This window comes from Macaca fascicularis, chromosome 5, assembly GCF_037993035.2.
Source record: "Macaca fascicularis isolate 582-1 chromosome 5, T2T-MFA8v1.1".
Taxonomy (NCBI): domain Eukaryota; kingdom Metazoa; phylum Chordata; class Mammalia; order Primates; family Cercopithecidae; genus Macaca; species Macaca fascicularis.
Window position 1 is genome coordinate 104910885 of NC_088379.1, and position 20126 is coordinate 104931010.

General features: G+C 36.5%; 1 protein-coding gene across 1 annotated transcript; it reads right to left on the reverse strand.

Moving 5' to 3' along the window:
* Positions 1–3480: 3480 nt before the first annotated feature.
* On the reverse strand, positions 3481–18169 carry LOC102122664 (alcohol dehydrogenase 1A). Its single transcript, XM_065545262.2, has 9 exons — positions 18081–18169; positions 14455–14556; positions 13730–13868; positions 11508–11607; positions 11204–11417; positions 9505–9765; positions 7281–7416; positions 6564–6702; positions 3481–3762 (listed from the first exon to the last, which is right to left on the reverse strand). The coding sequence occupies exons 1-9, from the start codon at positions 18096–18098 to the stop codon at positions 3738–3740; spliced, it is 1134 nt and encodes a 377-aa protein (XP_065401334.1). The 5' UTR covers positions 18099–18169; the 3' UTR covers positions 3481–3737.
* Between the last annotated feature and the right edge of the window lie 1957 nt (positions 18170–20126).

The window sequence follows — 20126 nt, forward strand, 5'->3', positions numbered from 1 at the left end:
GTTTTTTCCAATTCTGTGAAGAAAGTCATTGGTAGCTTGATGGGGATGGCATTGAATCTATCAATTACCTTGGGCAGTATGACCATTTTCACAATATTGATTCTTCTTATCCATGAGCGTGGAATGTTCTTCCATTTCTTTGTATCCTCTGCTATTTCGATGAGCAGTGGCTTGTAGTTCTCCTTGAAGAGGTCCTTCACATCCCTTGTAAGTTGAATTCCTAGGTATTTTATTCTCTTTGAAGCAATTGTGAAGAGGAGTTCATTCATGATTTGGCTCTCTGTTTGTCTGTTGTTGGTGTATAGGAATGCTTGTGATTTTTGCACATTGATTTTGTATCCTGAGACTTTGCTGAAGTTGCTTATCAGCTTAAGGAGATTTTGGGCTGAGACAATGGGGTTTTCTAAATATACAGTCATGTCATCTGCAAACAGGGACAATTTGACTTCCTCTTTTCCTAATCGAGTACCCTTTATTTCTTTCTCCAGCCTGATTACCCTGGCTAGAACTTCCAACACTATGTTAAATGGGAGTGGTGAGAGAGGGCATCCCTGCCTTGTGCCAGTTTTCAAAGGGAATGCTTCCAGTTTTTGCCCATTCAGTATGATATTGGCTGTGGGTTTTTCATAAAAAGCTCTTATTATTTTGAGATACATTCGTTCGATACCTAGTTTATTGAGAGTTTTTAGCATGAAGGGCTGTTGAATTTTGTCAAAAGCCTTTTCTGCGTCTATTAAGATAATCATTTGGTTTTTGTCTTCGATTCTGTTTATATGATGGATTACGTTTGTTGATTTGCCTATGTTGAACCAGCCTCACATCCCAGGGATGAAGCCAACTTGATCGTTGTGGATAAGCTTTTTGATGTGCTGCTGGATTCGGTTTGCCAGTATTTTATTGAGGATTTTTGCATCGATGTTCATCAGGGATATTGGTTTAAAATTCTCTTTTTTTGTTGTGTCTCTGCCAGGCTTTGGTATCAGGATGATGCTGGCCTCATAAAATGAGTTAGGGAGGATTCCCTCTTTTTCTGTTGATTGGAATAGTTTCAGAAGCAATGGTACCAGCTCCTCTTTGGACCTCTGGTAGAATTTGGCTGTGAATCCGTCTGGCCCTGGATTTTTTTGTTGTTGTTGTTGGTAGGCTATTAATTATTGCCTCAATTTCAGAGCCTGTTACTGGTCTTTTCAAGGTTTCAACTTCTTCCCGGTTTAGTCTTGGGAGGGTGTATGTGTCCAGGAACTTATCCGTTTCTTCTAGTTTTTCTAGTTTATTTGTGTAGAGGTGTTTATAGTATTCTCTGATGGTAGTGTGTATTTCTGTGGGATTGGTGGTTATATCCTCTTTATCATTCTTTGTTGTATCTATTTGATTCTTCTCTCTTTTCTTCTTTATTAGTCTTGCTAGCAGTCTACCAATTTTGTTGACGTTTTCCAAAAACCAGTTCCTGGATTCATTGATTTTTTGAAGGGTTTTTTGTGTCTCTATCTCCTTCAGTTCTGCTCTGATCTTAGTTATTTCTTGCCTTCTGCTAGGTTTTGAATGTGTTTGCTCTTGCTTCTCTTGTTCTTTTAATTGTGATGATAGGGTGTCGATTGTAGATCTTTCCTGCTTTCTCTTGTGGGCATTTAGTGCTATAAATTTCCCTCTACACACTGCTTTAAATGTGTCCCAGAGATTCTGGTATGTTGTATCTTTGTTCTCATTGGTTTCAAATAATATCTTTATTTCTGCCTTCATTTTGTTATGTACCCAGTAGTCATTCAGGAGCAGGTTGTTTAGTTTCCATGTAGTTGAACGGTTTTGAGTGAGTTTCTTAATCCTGAGTTCTAGTTTGATTGCACTGTGGTCTGAGACACAGTTTGTTATAATTTCTGTTCTTTTACATTTGCTGAGGAGTGCTTTACTTCCAACTATGTGGTCAATTTTGGAATAAGTGTGATGTGGTGCTGAGAAGAATGTATATTCTGTTGATTTGGGGTGGAGAATTCTGTAGATGTCTATTAGGTCTGCTTGGTGCAGAGTTGAGTTCAATTCCTGGATATCCTTGTTAACTTTCTCTCTTGTGGATCTGTCTAATGTTGACAGTAGGGTGTTAAAGTCTCCCATTATTATTGTGTGGGAGTCTAAGTCTCTTTGTAGGACTCTAGGGGTGTGCCTTATGAATCTGGGTGCTCCTATATTGGGTGCATATATATTTAGGATAGTTAGCTCTTCTTGGTGAATTGATCCCTTTACCATTATGTAATAGTCTTCTTTGTCTCTTTTGATTTTTGTTGGTTTAAAGTCTGTCTTATCAGAGACTAGAAATGCAACCCCTGCTTTTTTTGTTTTCCATTTGCTTAGTAGATCTTCCTCTATCCCTTTATCTTGAGCCTATGTGTGTCTCTGCACCTGAGATGGGTCTCCTGATTACAGCACACTGATGGGTCTTGACTCTTTATCCAATTTGCCAGTCTGTGTCTTTTAATTGGAGCATTTAGCCCATTTACATTTAAGGTTAATATTGTTATGTGTGAATTTGATCCTGTCATTATGATGTTAGCTGATTATTTTGCTCATTAGTTGATGCAGTTTCTTCCTAGCATCAATTGTCTTTACATTTGGCATGTTTTTGCTGTGGCTGGTACTGGTTTTTCATTTCCATGTTTAGTGGTTCCTTCAGGAGCTCTTGTAAGGCAGGCCTGGTGGTGAGAAAATCTCTCAGCATTTGTTTGTCTGTAAAGGATTTTATTTGTCCTTTACTTATGAAGCTTACTTTGGCTTGATATGAAATTCTGGGTTGAAAATTATTTTCTTTTAGATGTTGAATATTGTCCCCACTCTCTTCTGGCTTTTAAGGTTTCTGATGAGAGATCTGCTGTTAGTCTGATGGGCTTTCCTTTGTGGGTAACCAGACATTTCTCTCTGGCTGCCCTTAACATTTTTTCCTTCATTTCAACTTTGGTGAATATTATAATTTTGTGTCTTGGAGTTGCTCTACTCGAGGAGTATCTTTGTGGCATTCTCTGTATTTCCTGAATTTGAATGTTGGCCTGCCTTGCTAGGTTGGGGAGGTTCTCCTGGATAGTATCCTGCAGAGTGTTTTCCAACTTGGTTCCATTCTCCCCGTCACTTTCAGGCACACCAATCAGATGTAGATTTAGTTTTTTCCCATAGTCCCATATTTCTTGGAGGCTTTGCTTGTTTTTTTACTCTTTTTTCTCTAAACTTCTCTTCTTGCTTCATTTCATTCATTTGATCTTCAATCACTGATACCCTTTCTTCCACTTGATCAAATTGGCTACTGAAGCTTGTGCATGAGTCACAAAATTGAGATAAGAGGTAGGAGACTTCAAGCACAGTGGCTCAGCACATGTGTGTTCAGGGCAAGTGAAGGTTCCCCTCCACTGGATTCAATGACTAAAGATTATGAAGATACCAAAAACGCAAGAAGTCATAGGAGATAGCTTTTCTCAATGGCAAAGATAACACAAGTAGAATGGTTAAGAAGGAAGGTTTATTGGCTTCAATTCCCCAGCTGATGTTCAACACTTTATTTAGTTCTCATTTGGATTTTAGACATTTGCTTGAAAAATAATTTTACATCAATTTCAATTTCTTTGGAAAGCCCCCACATGTAATTTATTGATAACATCTCTGAAGAGCAGAACTAATGATATTTCCCAGCTGTTGCTGCAGATCAGGTAGAGTATAGGAGGCTGAAGACTGCCACAATGGAAAACATCTGTATTGTCTCAAAACATTAGGATGGTACGGATACTGCAGTAGGAAAGAAGAGACACTGTATTAACATTTAGACAACCCACGTGCTTCCATGTGAGAGTCCAAGGAGCATTTGAAATGCCTAAGTGAAAATCTGTCTGTTCTCAGTCACTCTAATCCCACCCCCATGCATTTGGGTCAAGTCAAGTCAAAGGAAAGTTCATCTTTTTTGGTTTTCTCTTGTGTTTTCCTCAACTTTAAGCTCACTCACAACATTCTGAGTGTGCCTGTCGTTTAGACTTCAATACCACATTAGCATCTTCAAAAAATCATTCTTGTGTGCCCACGTTCCTGGTATAATAAGGAATATAAAATACAACAATGGATAATAACTTGTGATAAGTTTTTGCTATTTGTCGCATTCTTCATGCATTTTCTCACTTAAACTTCAACCTAAACATCAACACTAGGAGGTAGGTTTTCATATTATTTTGATTTTAGAGATTATAAACACCAAGACTTAGAAAGATTTGTAACTTTGTCTGGTCGCACACCTAGTATAGAGTTTTGGAATTAAAACTCAAATACAAATTTGCACACGTTATAAGATGATAAATAACTTGCCCGAAAGAACTGATAATTTAACAAATTTAAGACCATGCCAGAAGTTTAAAAGACTTTTGATACAGAGATGTTTAAGGATTCTTAGAAGTAGAGAATAAAGTCGATTTGTATTAATTCCAAGATACTTCATTCTTGTGAATATTAGAAACGTAACATTTACATTAGAATTAGTGCCCTTTCTACAAACCAACTTCTCATGAATATTTTTAGAAAATGATGGTCTTTGTGACTTTTTAATAATTTTTAAAATATATGAGTATATGCATATGCATATATAAGAAAAATATATGCACACAATTCAGAGAATACAAGACGGCAGAAAGAAGAAAGTAAAAGTAATCCATAATGCCCCAACCTAGAAATAGTCATCCTCAATGTTTTCTTGAATTTCTATCAACTTTTTACTAGACATATGTATAAGTTTTACTGCTCTTGTTGAAAATTTGAGATATTGTATATAAAATTTATATTCTTTATTATATTAGCCTAAATTATATCATGAGAATCTCCCAATGATGTCATTTCTTTTTGATGGCTTCATTCATTTCTAATAGCTGATTGGAATTTATTAAACCATTTTCCTCATGTTGAAATTTAGAATGTTTCTAATGTTTGATATTACAGAAACAAGTAAACATGCTGAAACACATATGTATGTTTGAATAGTTGATTATTTCTGTAGAATAGATTTCTAGAAATGGAATTGCTGGAACAAAAGATCTAGTTTTTTTTAAGGGTTTCTGACACATATTACCAAATTGCTTTCCCAAAAGGATGTATCAATTACTACTGAAAGTACATGAAAGTGCCTAGCCACCTTAGTCTTACCAATATTGAATGTTACAATTTTTAATCTTATTTTATTGATAGGATTAATTATATTTACATATGCGTATTACTATATGACATTCTCATAAAGTGAATTTAGGCATGCTTCATGACTTCTAATGTTGCTCAACACTGTCCTCTGGTTTTGTTCATCTCTATATTTGCCATCATCCTTTCAATCCTATGATGATGATGATGATGAACATGATGATGATGTCAATGATAATAATGATGATATCAAAGATAACTAACCTTTGATGGCTACTGTTGTCCATATATCCATGCACTCTTGAGGGGCAGTATGGTTTAATAGAAGTGAATAGATTTGCTAACAACAAGATCTACTTTTGAATTCTGGCTCTCCTTCCTATCATCTGATGATTTATGACCAAGTCATGCCTTCTCCGAGTCTCAGTTTTCTCTTCTCTAACATAGTGAGATTGAGACTGACACTGAGCATTGCCTGGGAATCACATAAGATAGTGCAGGTAAGACACTTAGTAGAACAGCTGGTGCTCTGTGGGTGCTAGTTTCTTTTCCTCCTCAACAATGTTGTCGGTTAAAGTGTCTACTATAATAATTTTGTGAGTGCCAAAGAAACACTATTTAAAGTTGAAAATCTTGTGAAAATAAGAATGGGATAGCAGAAAAATCTCAGACTCTGGAGCTAGAAGGCAGAGGTTAGGTATAACTGCCTGTTTCCAGTTGTGCCTCATGTAAATGCAGGTGACAAAATTCATTTTATTAGCTGGTTGTAAGAGTTAAGTGTTAGAGACAGGAAATAGAATTGGCTTAGTTTTCTAAGCTTCAGACAAAAAGTAAGCCAAACATTTACAATAGTGTTTAGTATACTTCTCTTTTACAATAAATTTTACTGAAAAAAATTTTTTGTAAACCATAAAAGTAAAAAAAGGAAAAAGAAAAAACTAGTAAGATCTGCTTAGAAAACAAACCAAATGTAGTTTCACATACTCCAATAATGAAAATGTTGAGGATGTCCTGAAAATTATTTAAATATACAGCCACCTAATGTCAGCTTTATATAGGTGGCAGGTAGAGGCTTCAATGACACCACGTTATAATTATGGTTGTTTAAATAGAATTTTTTTTTTTTTTTTTAGCAAAGGTGATTATTCTCTTTTAAAAAAGGCTTAGTGGCTCTGATCATTCAGATTTGCAGTAATCAACATTATTTGGCTTCAGCAGAATAGGAAATGCAAAGCAGCTGTTTTTAGCATCTCACAGAAGTTTTAAACTTTTCTTACATGCTCTCCATGTAAAGACTGAACAGGTAATGGAAAAACGAAGGCACTCTAATTTTTCTCATCCTTCCACCTTTTCATTTTCTGCTAGACAATCCCCTATGGTAGATAAAAAGCAAAACAGAAAACTAACTTAAAATCTACCTTTTCCCAGAGTGAAGCAGGTCAAATCCTTCATTTATTTTTTCAAAAGGTAAAACATGGGTTATTAATGCATCCAATGAAAACTTCTTAGCCATAAAATCAGCCACAAGTTTTGGGACACATTCTTTACTCTTATAGCCTGAAAAGAAGACGGTATCATAGTTAGATTCAACAAGGTTAAGTAGGAGAATTGAAGAGAAAATTTTCCAAATAAATGAAAGTTTAGAAAAGGTGCTGCTTCCAGACTGCAATGACTGAGGTTAATAAGAGATAGAGTACTTCAGTAAGCTTTTATAGAGCTCAGACTTAAAAAAAATCACAGATAAACAAGGGTCCCTGGTTATTCTCTCTCCCACAGAGAAATCATGGTACTGATGTTATGCCCAAAGGAACATATTTAACAGTTGTCTAAATTTGGGTGTAGATATGAAATATCGTTGTAGATTTCTGTGTCTTACTAGAAATTCCCATGCCTTACACAGTCCCAAGTACAAAAACAGATGGAGATGAATGGTCTTTGTTAATGGTGACATCAGAAATGTCTATTTTGGGACCTTCTGCTTGCATTAGTTCCGTATCTAGTTGATTTGGAGACTATAGATAGAAAATGAATTTTAATTTATTTTTGATCTGCTCTTCAAAACCTTTCCTTATCACTTGTAAAAGGGGAGATATGCTGAGGTTAATGAGAATTTGGCTCCGAGCCTAACCACATACCACCAAAAATAGCTCCCTTCCAGGTGCGTCCAGTCAGTAGCAGCATAGGGTTTATTGAGAGGTTCTGGGAATCAGGAGGTACCCCTACGATGACACTTGTGCCACATGCCTCATGACAACATAACAGGGAAGCCATCTGTAATAAAGTGAACATTTAGCATCCTTAACGTGGAGTCACATAGTTCCTACTCATAATGCACAATATCATGTAATAGACTTAGCTGGATTTTGAGTGTGTAGAGGGAAGAGATCATGTCTTTTGCTCCTTCATTCCCCTTGTTTGCATAGGATAGTGCTGTGGATTTAGGAAATGCCCAGAAAATGTTTTTTTAATGAAAGAATGGATGAATAAATTGGAGTGCACTTAATTCTTCCTAATAAAGGAATAAAGAGATAGACATCATCACAAATATATATTAAGTCCAGTTCCTTATATAAGCATAGAATTTCATCATCACATAATTCTTAGGCAATCTGTGAGTTGGTTAATTCACTTTTCATTGATTTATTATATAGGTATTTTGAACCCATTACTTTCAACCACATATTTTAATGGGAAACAAAATAAATGATTATATCACCAAAATTTGTCTCTTGTCCACTTGATGGTCTCCTTTTTTTTTTTTTAACATACTCCAATTCTACTGTCCATTTCTCAAAATGGACATGTTTTAAACATTGTTTTTATCTCCCCAAATATATATAGGTTTTACATTAAAATACACTGATTATTACGGAACCTCAAAGGACAGTTCGGAAAGTATTTTCCAATCAGCTTTCTGAACATGTTCTGTAGTTAGAAAATGGTTTAGGATTGCCCCAAGATATATAATGATTAGTTCTTTGATTTTGGATTCTGGCCTTTGGAAGACCAGACATCCTCAGAACATGTGACTGTCATATATTTGGTATCTTGAGATAAGGTACACTCCAGTTCCACATGAGAAAATGGAGGAAGGTATAGAAAAAGAACATTAGGAGAAAAGCTATAGCCCTGGAAAAAGTTGTAATCTCTTGACACTTCATTCATCTGTGGCATTTGTTCGAGGTCAAGGCTGCTGAGAACATTGATCTCAGGGTGCTGCTCCGCATTACCCACACTGCTGGACCCTCTAGAAAATCTCAGCAATGGAAATGTGTTGGACTCTGGAGACTTTTTCAGTAGGATTCTAGAGAACTCTGGGTAGGTGAAATATAGCTAGAGATGTGTTTTCCATTGCCTTTGATATTTGTAACTGTTTGAAAGTAATACCATGCAATAAGCCAAAGATGGTGTAAGTACTGCAAGATTGGAAATAGTGTTTCATATCAATAATGCCAACTGAGGCTGGGCATGGTAGCTTGTTCCTATATTCTCAGCATTTTTGGAGGGTAAGGTAGGAGAATTACTTGAGCTCAGGAGGTTGAGGCTGTAGTGAGTTATAATTATGCCACCACACTTCAGCCTAAGTGACAGAGTGAGACCCTGTCTCAAAGAAAAAGAGAAAAGGACAGCTGACATTTATTGGGAGCTTACCATATGACACGTGGCACTGTGCTAAGTACATTACATGCATTGTCTCATATAATCTATAAACAATGCCATGAGTATGTAGCTTTGAAATTTGGGGGGTGGTAAACATCTGTTGACTTTTGAAAGTATTCAGTCCTTCTAGTATTGGGTACTAGTTTTGTACCAGGTACTGTCCAGTTTCTGTGATAAAATATAGTGATGCATTTGAGCAGTCACTTTCCTTAGGGCATATTTTTGTTAATAAAACAATAGTTGGCCTAAAATTGCTCATTTCTTTTGGCCAAATACTAATATGTAAAAAAAAATTGGAATTTATTAAGAACACATGCAAAATTATTAAATCATTTTTGTTAAGAATGTGGAAGAAAAATAAAACATTCCAATTTGAAAACAGAATTTGTATTATTTATGTTTACTTGAACTTATAATTTTTAATTAAAAATTAACAAAGTTATCTGTAATCGCTCAGTTAAGAAAAACAAGCCCTTATCTTTTCCTCTAGAGGAAATATGACTTGAGACAGGTTGCATAGTTGATAGAATAAAAGATTTCTCATAACAATAAATTAAACAAGCCAGGTAACAAACAGATGATGGGAAATTTCCATTCATCATTAAAAATATCCTTTATACATAAAACATATATTCTGCAGCCTAAATGCATCCTCTAGGTTGCAGAGGCAGAAATCTCAGGGCATATCATGGTACATACCATGGTATCAAGCCGACCGATGACTTCAAACGAAAAATCCACACCTCCATCAGTCATTTCCTTTAGCACCTCCTGGATGGGTTTCTTGTAGTCTTGAGGGTTGATGCATTCAGTGGCACCCAACTCTTTGGCCTTTGCAAATTTGTCCTTGTTGATGTCCACCGCAATGATTCTGGCTGCTCCAGCTGCTTTACAGCCCATAACAGCAGATAGGCCGACCCCTCCTAGGCCAAACACAGCACAGGTAGAGCCTGGGGTTACCTGTATTTTCAGAAAATGCAAGAATAGATTAAGCAACGGTTGTTTGAAAGTGCCTAAGCTTTATAAGGTGCCATGGCTAGTGTTTATCAAGAGCTGCTCAAACTCTTCTGTTCAATCTGTTAACAAAAACTCTTTTGGTTTCAATTGCTTTATTTTTAAATTCAGGGAGTTGAAATTGTTGAGCGGTTCTCAAACTGATGCATATTAGATTCATCTGGGCAGGTTTAAAAATATCCCACAGTCCAGGTCACAGCCCATGTCAATTAAATGAGAATCTCTGCAGGTGGAACTCAGTCCCCAGGTGACTCCAATGGGAAAGTCAGGCTGGGAACCAGGGGACTGGATGATCTTTGAGATCCAGATGGCAGTGATTACAGTCTTGAAGGGACTCTCGATTGCTGAAATCCCTTGATAGCCAGCTTCAGTATCTCATACATACACAAAGGCAATATTTGAAAAATAAAGTAAATGGAAAAGGTTACTCCAAGAGGCTGAAAAATATTCCACTTAAACCATCAGTAATTAACTCCTTGGTTCATTTATGTTCAGTAGTTGTGAGTAGTATATTCCTGCTTTAAAAAATACACTAGTGAAGAACACAGCAATGAAATATTAGTCTATATTTTAATAATAAAATCTATTGTTATGAGTATCCTCAGCTTCTGTTCTTGGGTAGGCTCACTTAGATCACCCGTTATAATAGATGAGGCAATTGAACAAGGGACTAAGAGCTAAAGTCATAGAAATTTGGAAAAGATGCCATCTAATTTTTCTTAGTTGGCTAGGGGCTATTTATTAAACCTAGTCTCCCATAGTCTGCCTTCATTTTGGGTAACATCCTCTTCCTGTTCCAAATAATCTCACTCTTATATTCCCTTAAGGGTGTCCATTCATTCAATAATTCATTCTCCAAGTAGTATTCAATACTATGGGGGACAACACCAGTTTCTATCTTACTTACAAAAATACAAGGCTTGTGACTGTGATTTAAAAGTACTAATAATTATGTATCGTGATCTAAGATTCAGCAGGAGATTTGAGAAAGATGAAGCAAACGCTTCATTTTATTTATTTTTGCTATCTCAGAACTTAGCAGAACCTATGGTGCCTGAGGCATGTGTAGGTGCTTTCCAATTGTTGAATGAATTACTAAATGAGTTCTCAGGCCTAATATTTCATGATCTCATAAAGAGCAAATACAGAAGAGTAATTATTGAAAATGAAATCTTTACATTTTCTTAACTCTCAACAACTTTTTAATCTGATAAACACATGAAATTTCTAGCATGTGCTCTCAATTCTTTCTGGATTGTGTTTCTATTCTTAGCCAACATTCAAAATCTACAAAAATAATCTTTGATTCTTGTGAGAAATTTCTTCCCTTTGGGTTCCTGACAGTCTGCATGTAACTGTTTTTATCACCCGTTGTCATTCTTACCTTGGCAACTTTGACTGCAGACCCATAACCAGTTGAAAATCCACAGCCAATGAGACAGACTTTCTCCATGGGTGAGGCTGCGTCAATTTTGGCTACTGCATTCTCATCCACCAATGTGTACTGAGACAAGCTGCTGACACCGAGGAAGTGGTGGATGGGCTTCCCCCTGCAGGTGAACCTGCTGGTGCCATCCTGCAGGGTCCCCCGAGGATTGCTCACACTGGGCAGTGCAATACACAGACACACAAAGGCATGAGACAGGAGCATAACTAATGTGCAAACTCAATGTCTGTGCAGGGAGAGCATCAGAAACCTACTCGTTTTCAAGCAGTAGTTCCTTTCCGGGGTTTTACAAATTCTGCATTTTCCACACTGAGTAACAACGAGTGGGATGACTTTATCACCTGGAGAGAGATAAAACAAATTATTTTACAATTTATATCCAGTATTAATAGAGCATAAACTGGAAGCTCACATGTCTTTGAAACATTAGAAGCATGTGTCTTTAAAAGTCTCCAAGAAATACAGTCCAATCACAACTATGTCATTTGTCGTTTCCTGCCACAGCCTTGTTTCCAGTTTGGGTTTATAAGTGCCTGAAGATTCTTACAGACGAAATGCAAATATGGGAAACAACATGGATTAGAAAAATTGCTTCCACTGTATTAATAGTTACTTTTATGTAGTGTATCAATTTCTCCTGGAGGCTTTACAAACATTTAATTTAATCCTTAACTATTTAAATCTTAATGTAAGCAGAAATATAAATTTTAGTTGAAAGTAGGGTATAATAGTGCCACTAGATGTTGATAAGACCTGTTTTTTGTTATAGTTTGATTTACAATAAAAATGAGAATTTTGAACTACTTCTTTTCTTTCAAAGTGACTAGGTTTATCTTTATTATGAAATGAATGCTTTTAAAATGATCTTAGTTCTTTTTTTGAGGAAAACTATCAAAAATGGGACAAAGAACAATTCCAGAAATTCCTCTGGAAATTTCAACCCTCCACAATAAGTTAGTTACTTTTAGGATAAGAACTGACTTTGAAATGTTTTTAGCTGGTAATTTGTGAATTATCTACTTTTCCTGTTACAGTGGAGTGAGCACAGGTAAAAAGTAAGGGTGTCATTTTGTTATTAACTTATTACTAACTAGTTAGTGATTATTAGTATTATTTAGTAGTTATTAGTAGTAGTTTAGCAGTTATTAGTTATTATTTAGTAGTTATTAATTTATTACTACTAAAGAAATTAGTAGGAGCTGAAACCCAAATTGGACAGTTCATTTTATTTTTCTGTTCACAGTTCAAATAAGTATTTGGTGAAGTGGCAGGTCCAATCTAGTGCCTAAAGTGATTTTCTAGACTGTAATTCCAGCATTTTGGGAGGCCGAGGTGGGCAGATCATGAGGTCAGGAGATTGAGAACATCCTGACTAATATGGTGAAACCCCGTCTCTACTAAAAATACAAAAAATTAGCTGGTCATGGTGATGGGCGCCTGTGGTCCCAGCTACTCGGTAGGCTGAGGCAGGAGAATGGCGTGAACCCGGGAGGTGGAAGTTACAGTGAGCTGAGATTGCGCCACTGTACTCCAGCCTGGGCGACAGAGCGAGACTCCATCTCAAAAAATAAATAAATGAATAAATAAATAAAAATAAAAATAAAATAAAATAAAATAAAATAAAATGAAATAAAATAAAATGAAATAAAATGAAAGTGATTTTTTAGAATTAAACATAATTTTTATTTTTAATTACCTATGCTACCTATTCCACAAGTCCAAGAAAAATGGTTGCCCCATAACATTTTGTAGGTAAAATTTATGTGAAAATGATGGTATGGAAATGTCCTAGTTATTCTCCCTTTATAATTAGTAATCTGTAACCAGTCACATTGAAGCATGGCTGAAGGTAATAAGGCAGACATTGTTGATGGTGGATGGCTCCTTCTATGTTTCTTTCATTTCCTTTCACCTAGTCAGTTTCATTGATTCCATGCTCAGGAAGAGAGACCATGTTGGAAGAGGAAATTGGTGACGTGGCTGCATAGGTCACCTAAGAAAAGGTCATGTTTATTCAGTTGTAGCCGTGTAGTCTCCACCTTGTGAACTCAGCACAGAACAGTTTCCATACTTATGTTTTTTTCCCTCCTCCCATTTCTAGTTGTCTGGGCCCTGATAGAAGAAGACCGTGTTCAGCAACACTAACATGAAGTTATTAGATTATGAATGCCACACTGGTAGGCACTGTGTCCCTTTTGATCCTCACATATCTCCAGGCTCCAACCTGGTGCCTGGCGTCTAGCAGATGCTCAGTACATAATGGTTGATGGGTAGAATACATGCCTGCCTGAAGACATACATGCTTGAGTCAGGCAGGCAGAGAGGGAAAGAGGAAACCCCTGAAGTCCTGGCTGCGCGGTGACCTTCTGCAAGCGCTTTGGTCCCTCATTGCCGGTTTCCTCATCCAGGCGGGAAAATCTTAGGATCGTGAACGAGCATGTTTCCTGAGTGTGAATCCTGTACCTGGTTCGACTGTAGTCACCCCTTTTCCAACACTCTCCACGATGCCGGCTGCCTCATGGCCTAAAATCACAGGAAGTGGGGTCACCATGTTACCACTAACCACGTGGTCATCAGTGCTACAGATTCCTACAGCCGCCATCTACAGAGTGAAGAGAAGATGCTTAGATTCCCAAAAGATTATGAGTCTCAGGTGAATTTAAAAATCCCAGTTTCCTGAAATTGTGCTTCCAAAATGTTTTCAAGGGTTTTGCTAATAATCCCTACTATTCCCAAATATGAAAGATTCAGTTTATCCTCAAGGTTAACCAGGCTGAAACCCTCCTCTACCTTCCATTCTTGAATTAAACAATTTAGAATAATCTGTGAAGTAACTGATCTTGAAATAGTGAAGTCTTAAATAATATACAAGAATGCATGCTTTAAAAAAAAAGTAGTAGAAATTGCAAATTAATACATAAAAATATCTAATGCTAATTGATTCTGAAGTCTTGATATATATCCCTTTGAATTTTTTTTCTGTACAAACACATAAATTCTTTTGTATTTTACTGGAATTACACTGTATGCACTTTTTAAAAATTTAATAATTTATATTTATAACTTTCTTTGAAAACAAGTATTTTCTGGATGATTATCTAAAAATGACTCAGGATTTTTGTTTGTTTCCGTTTTTTAACTTTTCTGCATTTTTAAAACTTAAATACAAATGGAAAAATGTATTTCACCTTAATACGAACTTCATGGGCCTTGGGAGGGGCAACCTCCACCTCCTCAATGGAAAAGGGTTTCTTTAACTCCCATAGCACAGCTGCTTTGCATTTGATTACCTAGAAAAGCAAACAGAGAGTTGGTACCAGTGTGTTCGCACACTTGCAGTCAGACATTGTGTCATTTAATCTTTGTACATGCAACATCTAGTCCCATGTCTGGTACCTAACAAGTGCTCCATAGAAATGATCACCTCTGATTTATAAAGAGAAAAAAATATATTTTAAAAAAGGTATAACATAAAGAAAGATAAACAGTTAACTATAATAACACACTGAGATAAAATGGAATATATTCATTAAGGCCAGCCTTATGTTGTTGTTGTTGTTTTCTCCAAAGTTGTTTAATCCTGACATTTCCTAATGCTGTGCTGAAAACATCTCTTCACCCACAATTATTGGCTGGTACATGAAATTCTAAGTCACCTTCATTTTGCTAACAGAGTCAGTGTCTGTTCAAATAAAATACACTGCTTTCGCGGCCGGGCGCGGTGACTCAAGCCTGTAATCCCAGCACTTTGGGAGGCCGAGACTGGCGGATCACGAGGTCAGGAGATCGAGACCATCCTGGCTAATATGGTGAAACCCCGTCTCTACTAAAAAAAATACAAAAAACTAGCCGGGCGAGGTGGTGGGCACCTGTAGTCCCAGCTACTCGGGAGGCTGAGGCAGGAGAATGGCATAAACCCGGGAGGCGGAGCTTGCAGTGAGCTGAGATCCGGCCACTGCACTCCAGCCTGGGCGACAAAGCGAGACTCCGTCTCAAAAAAAAGAAAAAAAAAAAAAAAAATACACTGCTTTCTTGCTCAATTTTCTGCTTAGGCCAAAAGGATCTGACTTTATAAGGATACATTTATCTTCCTGCCTGGGATGGCATCTCTTTCTCTCTCTCTTTTCCTATTCTCCTCTTTTAATTTTCTCTCTCCACCACTTCTGTGTGTTACTTCTTCCAACACCCATTTGCAACTTAGCTTTGAGAGCCTGTACTGTTATCTGATCTATGTGTAGAGACTCCTTCCAGCTTTGACTTGAGCCCCAAATTACAAAGGTTGGAGTTGGTTTTGTGTGTGTGTGTGTATACACTCAGACCTACACATACGTATTTCAAAATTGGATACACTGTGTGTTTGAATTTCTAGCTAGCAGATCTTATCCATAGATGTTCTTAAAAATAAAAGATGAACACATAATTTCCAGTGCTTGGTAGTGTACTGTAATATCTGTCGTCATTGTGGTTAAGCATGTACAATTCACAGAACTCTTTCCAGAATCAACAAAATTGCAATTATGATAAAAATTCAATTGAAATGTATTCTTCTGACAATTCATTGTCATGATTTGTCAAATTATTCAACTTTGCAGAATGTTCAACATGATCAATGCAAAATAAATGTCAGAATACTTGGAAGTAAGGTACTAATAGTAGGAGTTCCTGATTATCAGGTGCCTATGATGCGACAGGCACATTGTGGCCTGTGCTGGGTGAGTTATATGCATTATATTTATTTATAAAATTTATCTTTAATTTCAGTAGTTTTGGGGGTGCAGGTATTTTCTGGTTACCTGGGTAAGCTCTTTAGTGGTGATTTCTCAGATTTCGGTGCACCCTTCACTCAAGCAGTGTACACTGAACCCAATATGTAGTCTTTTATCTTTCACCTCCTCTTTCAATCTTCCCCCTCGAGTTCCCAAAGTTCATGATATCATTTTTATGCCTTTGTATCCTCATAGCTTAACTCCCTCTTATACATGAGAACATATGATGTCTGGTTTTCCATTTCTGAATTACTTAGAATAATGGTCTTCAGCTCCATCCAAGTTGCTGCAAAGGCCATTATTTTATTATATTCTATTTAATGGCTGAGTAGTATTCCATGGTATACACACACCATATTTTCTTTATCTACTCTTTCGTTGATGGGCATTTAGGTTGGTTCTGTATTTTTGTAATTGCAAATTGTGTTGCTGTAAACAACATGCATTATTTTTAAATCTCATAAGGATGCTACCAGGACAGTGCTATTGAATTACTGGCTTTATTTTACAGCTGAAATAATTGAGGATCCATTGACTCAGTGATTAAATAATTTCTCTAAAGTCTCAAAGCTGGCTTTCCAGAGAATAAAGATGAATCTAACCTTATGTTTTCACTACTTGGTGGCAGTAAAAAGTTAGCAAAAAGTTAAATAGCAACAATAATAATAGTGGCTAATATTTACTGACTTATTTCTATATACCAAATGCTATTTTAAGTTCTTTATAGTATTAATTTATTGAATTATCACAACACAACTACTTTACAAAATAGATGTTAATATTGTCACCATTTAGCATTTGAGGAAAATATAATGCAGGATGGATAAACATAAATGAAATGCTGACAACAAACTGAGTTATTGATGTTGTGCCCAAGAGGGGAGGAATAATTGTCTATTTCATCAGTTATTATTTCCATTAATATGATTGGTTTATACTTTTGCTCTAGGAACTCATTATTTCTTTTTAAGTTGAGTTTGGTAAATTTAATTTTTTTGTTAATTATTTTCTACGTGGAATGTATATATTAATCAGTAATGAATGAAAGTGAGGTGGAATAAGAACAGTACCAATGGGATACTCATGTGATTTCCAACCAGTCTTATTGATATGAGCCTGTTTTGTCACAGAGTGTATAGAGAAGCCTCAGAGCCTTTAAATTGAGTTATCATAGTGAGATATTTTACTGTGCAATACACTGCTAACACAAAAAAGGACTGGAAATTGTTGCACAAATTTTTGTAATTAGACAGTTAAAATATCAATTGATTATATTGTATTACCACATGCATTTTTGTGCATCTGTAAACACATTGGACAATTAAGAGATTTATGGAAGGCAAAACCAAATATCTGTGTTCCTAGTGCTGATAAGTGATTCAAATTGTATTATTAATTTTCTGTAAGACCATATTGATTTTTATATGGGGAAGATACTGTTCCATAGGATTACTCTGGAAATTGCCAGAATTGTGTCCTGCTAGACCCTTTTAAATCAGAATTTGAATGTTGATGTTGTCTTGCTTAACCTTCATGATTCTAATGCTGTGAGACCAATGAGCATTTTGTAAAGTTTTTTATGTTAAGGTTAAAAGGGTACTTCAAAGTCTTCTAAATCAAATCCTCTCATAAAACTTTCATCAGACTTTCTCGTGTTCACAAAAAAATATAAATACAAATAATAATACATTGAAATTATGGTACCTTAATATAAAGAAAACTTCTTGATGAAAGACATTTCTAACTTTGGCTTTACAAATTAATCATGATTAGCTTGGAATAATCTATGACTTTATTGCAAATGTCTTTAATGTAGGAAATAAACAATAGATACAGATTCTATACATTCTTTTTGAAGGTATTTAGGAATAGCTTATTTTCACTGTAGTTCAGTATACATTCCATATTGTAGCATATATTGCATATCATATTTCAGTGTATCATTTCTAATTTAGGTATGAATTTTAAATTGTTAATCAAATACTGTATTCCTTTCTTTGTTATATTGATGAGCATATAGTTCCAACAGTAATATAGTTTTTGCTTACTTTTCCTGCTGTGCTCATGTTGATTCTGTCTTCTCTGCAGACCAGGAGACAGGTGAGTCCCTGTGGATTTCTTCCCTGCTCAAGTGCATAAAGCAGGTGTATTGTACAGGTATTTATTATTTTTTTTGCTTGAATAACACCCAATTCCAGTTCCACACATGATCCACATCTTTAAGCCACACCCATCAGATTATTCTCAGACTGTCAAATCATAAAGAAGAGGGCAATGAACCAACAATCAATACATTGATTTTTCCAATTTCAGATAAGATTTTGTTTTCATTAGGTTAAATTTTAAGTTAAAGTGATAAAGCTTAATCACTTTCTCTTCTCCTCACTTTATTCCTCAGCTGTCAAATTTCTTGTTTCTCCTCTCATAATCCCACAGTGGTCGTTCAAAGTTCTGTTTTCCCTTTGTCTGCACTAAGCTCCAGCTTTGAATCCGAATGGTGCAGTTAGGAAGAAGGAGGAGCAAAGAAGCAGGGCAAATAAAGGTGAGAGTCAGGAGCCAGAAGAATGTGTTTGACTCAGGACTCCCCTTCTCTTCATAGAGAATCAGATACTCAATCACAGCAAAGGTGCTCACCCTGCTAGGCACTTTTGCTGCACCTCAAACCAATCAGCATTGACTGAGCCCCTCTGTGTGTCAGGCACTAAGCTGGGTCCAGTGGATGGCAGGGATGAATAAGACATGACCTCTATCTGTGCCACAGGCAGTTTGGGGCAGCAGTGATGGCATGCATTTTGGGACTTGGCAGACCCTATTCCTTACTAGCTCTGCGTACTGGCACTTATTATTTCACTTTCTTTTTTGCCTTAGTTTGTTTACCTGTAAGATGAAGAAGAAGAATTCCACTATTTTAAATCACTGTTTAGTGAATATAGCACCATTTTAAAGGACTGTTTAGTGAATATAGCACTATTTTAAAGGACTGTTTAGTGACTATAGCACTGTTTTAAAGGACTGTTTATTGAATAAATGATATAATCTATGTAAAGCACTGATGATGGAGTTTAGCAGGTAGGAGCACCCTACTAAATGCTAGCTACAATTATTATTCCTAAAAGAAAGCTCACAGTCAATGGAGAAAAGATACACAGGCAGCCAAGTCTACATATCAGCCTGGCGGGGAAGTGCGCTATCACAGGGATCAGTTAGTGCTTTGGGAGCAGAGACAGAGGTACTATTCAGAATGAAGGACTCAGGGGAGGCATTGTAGAGGAACAGGTATTTGAGGTAGATTTTAAATAATTGTGGGAAATTGAGACAAATCCTCACTGGATCATTTCTATTGCCCTTTGATCAATGTAACTAGTCTATGCATGGCTGTCCAAGAGTATGAGTTTGATTTTTCTTTTATACACACTTGGAGGCATTACACAGGCAGCTACTTAATCAGATGCAGTCTGTCAACATGAACATGTCAACAGAAAGGACATATCTCTCTAGAATTGGAAAGGGAACATTTCAGTAAGCTTTAACTACATAGGCACTGAGACTCACACCAAGACTGAGAAACTTTCACCCAATAGAGAAGCAAGGAAGGTCCTACGATTTCAGTTGCTTCTGAAATGTATCAAGGTACAAATATAGCCCCAGATCTGATATTCAGCATTCAAGGCTTCATAATCTGGCTTCAACCTCCTCACCCACCTACTCCTCCCCATTCTCCAACACAAGGCCTATGTGCTTTAGAAGCTTGTATCTCCTTGGTCCCCCAAAGAGGAATCTATTTAACATTCAAGCTCTTGCTCATCATGCCCTTTCTCTTCTTTTCTGTCCCTCTGGCCCATTCAAATCCTACCCAAAATTTGAGACCCAGGACAAGGTCACCCTCGTGGAGGTATATTAACTCCATCTCACTGTCGCGCTTCATGTCTCTGCATCCCTGTCATACTAACATCCCTCCTGTGGTTTGGGGTCTGTTCCCTTTTGTCACCCTCTATTTTTAGTGTAGAGATCAGTCTCCTAATTTCTACTGGAAATTTCTAGTCAGGGATGTTCTTAAATTTCATTTATATAATGAACTGTACCTAGCTCCATGT

Bases quoted from the DNA above. Each gene is read 5' to 3' on its own strand.
- LOC102122664 (XM_065545262.2), bottom strand. The intron at 11,418-11,507 runs GCTCTCCCTGCA...GCCCAGTGTGAG, and splicing joins AAAACGAGTAGGTTTCTGAT to CAATCCTCGGGGGACCCTGC. The intron at 3,763-6,563 runs GTAGATTTTAAG...TTCCTACTGCAG, and splicing joins CTGCTTCACTCTGGGAAAAG to TATCCGTACCATCCTAATGT.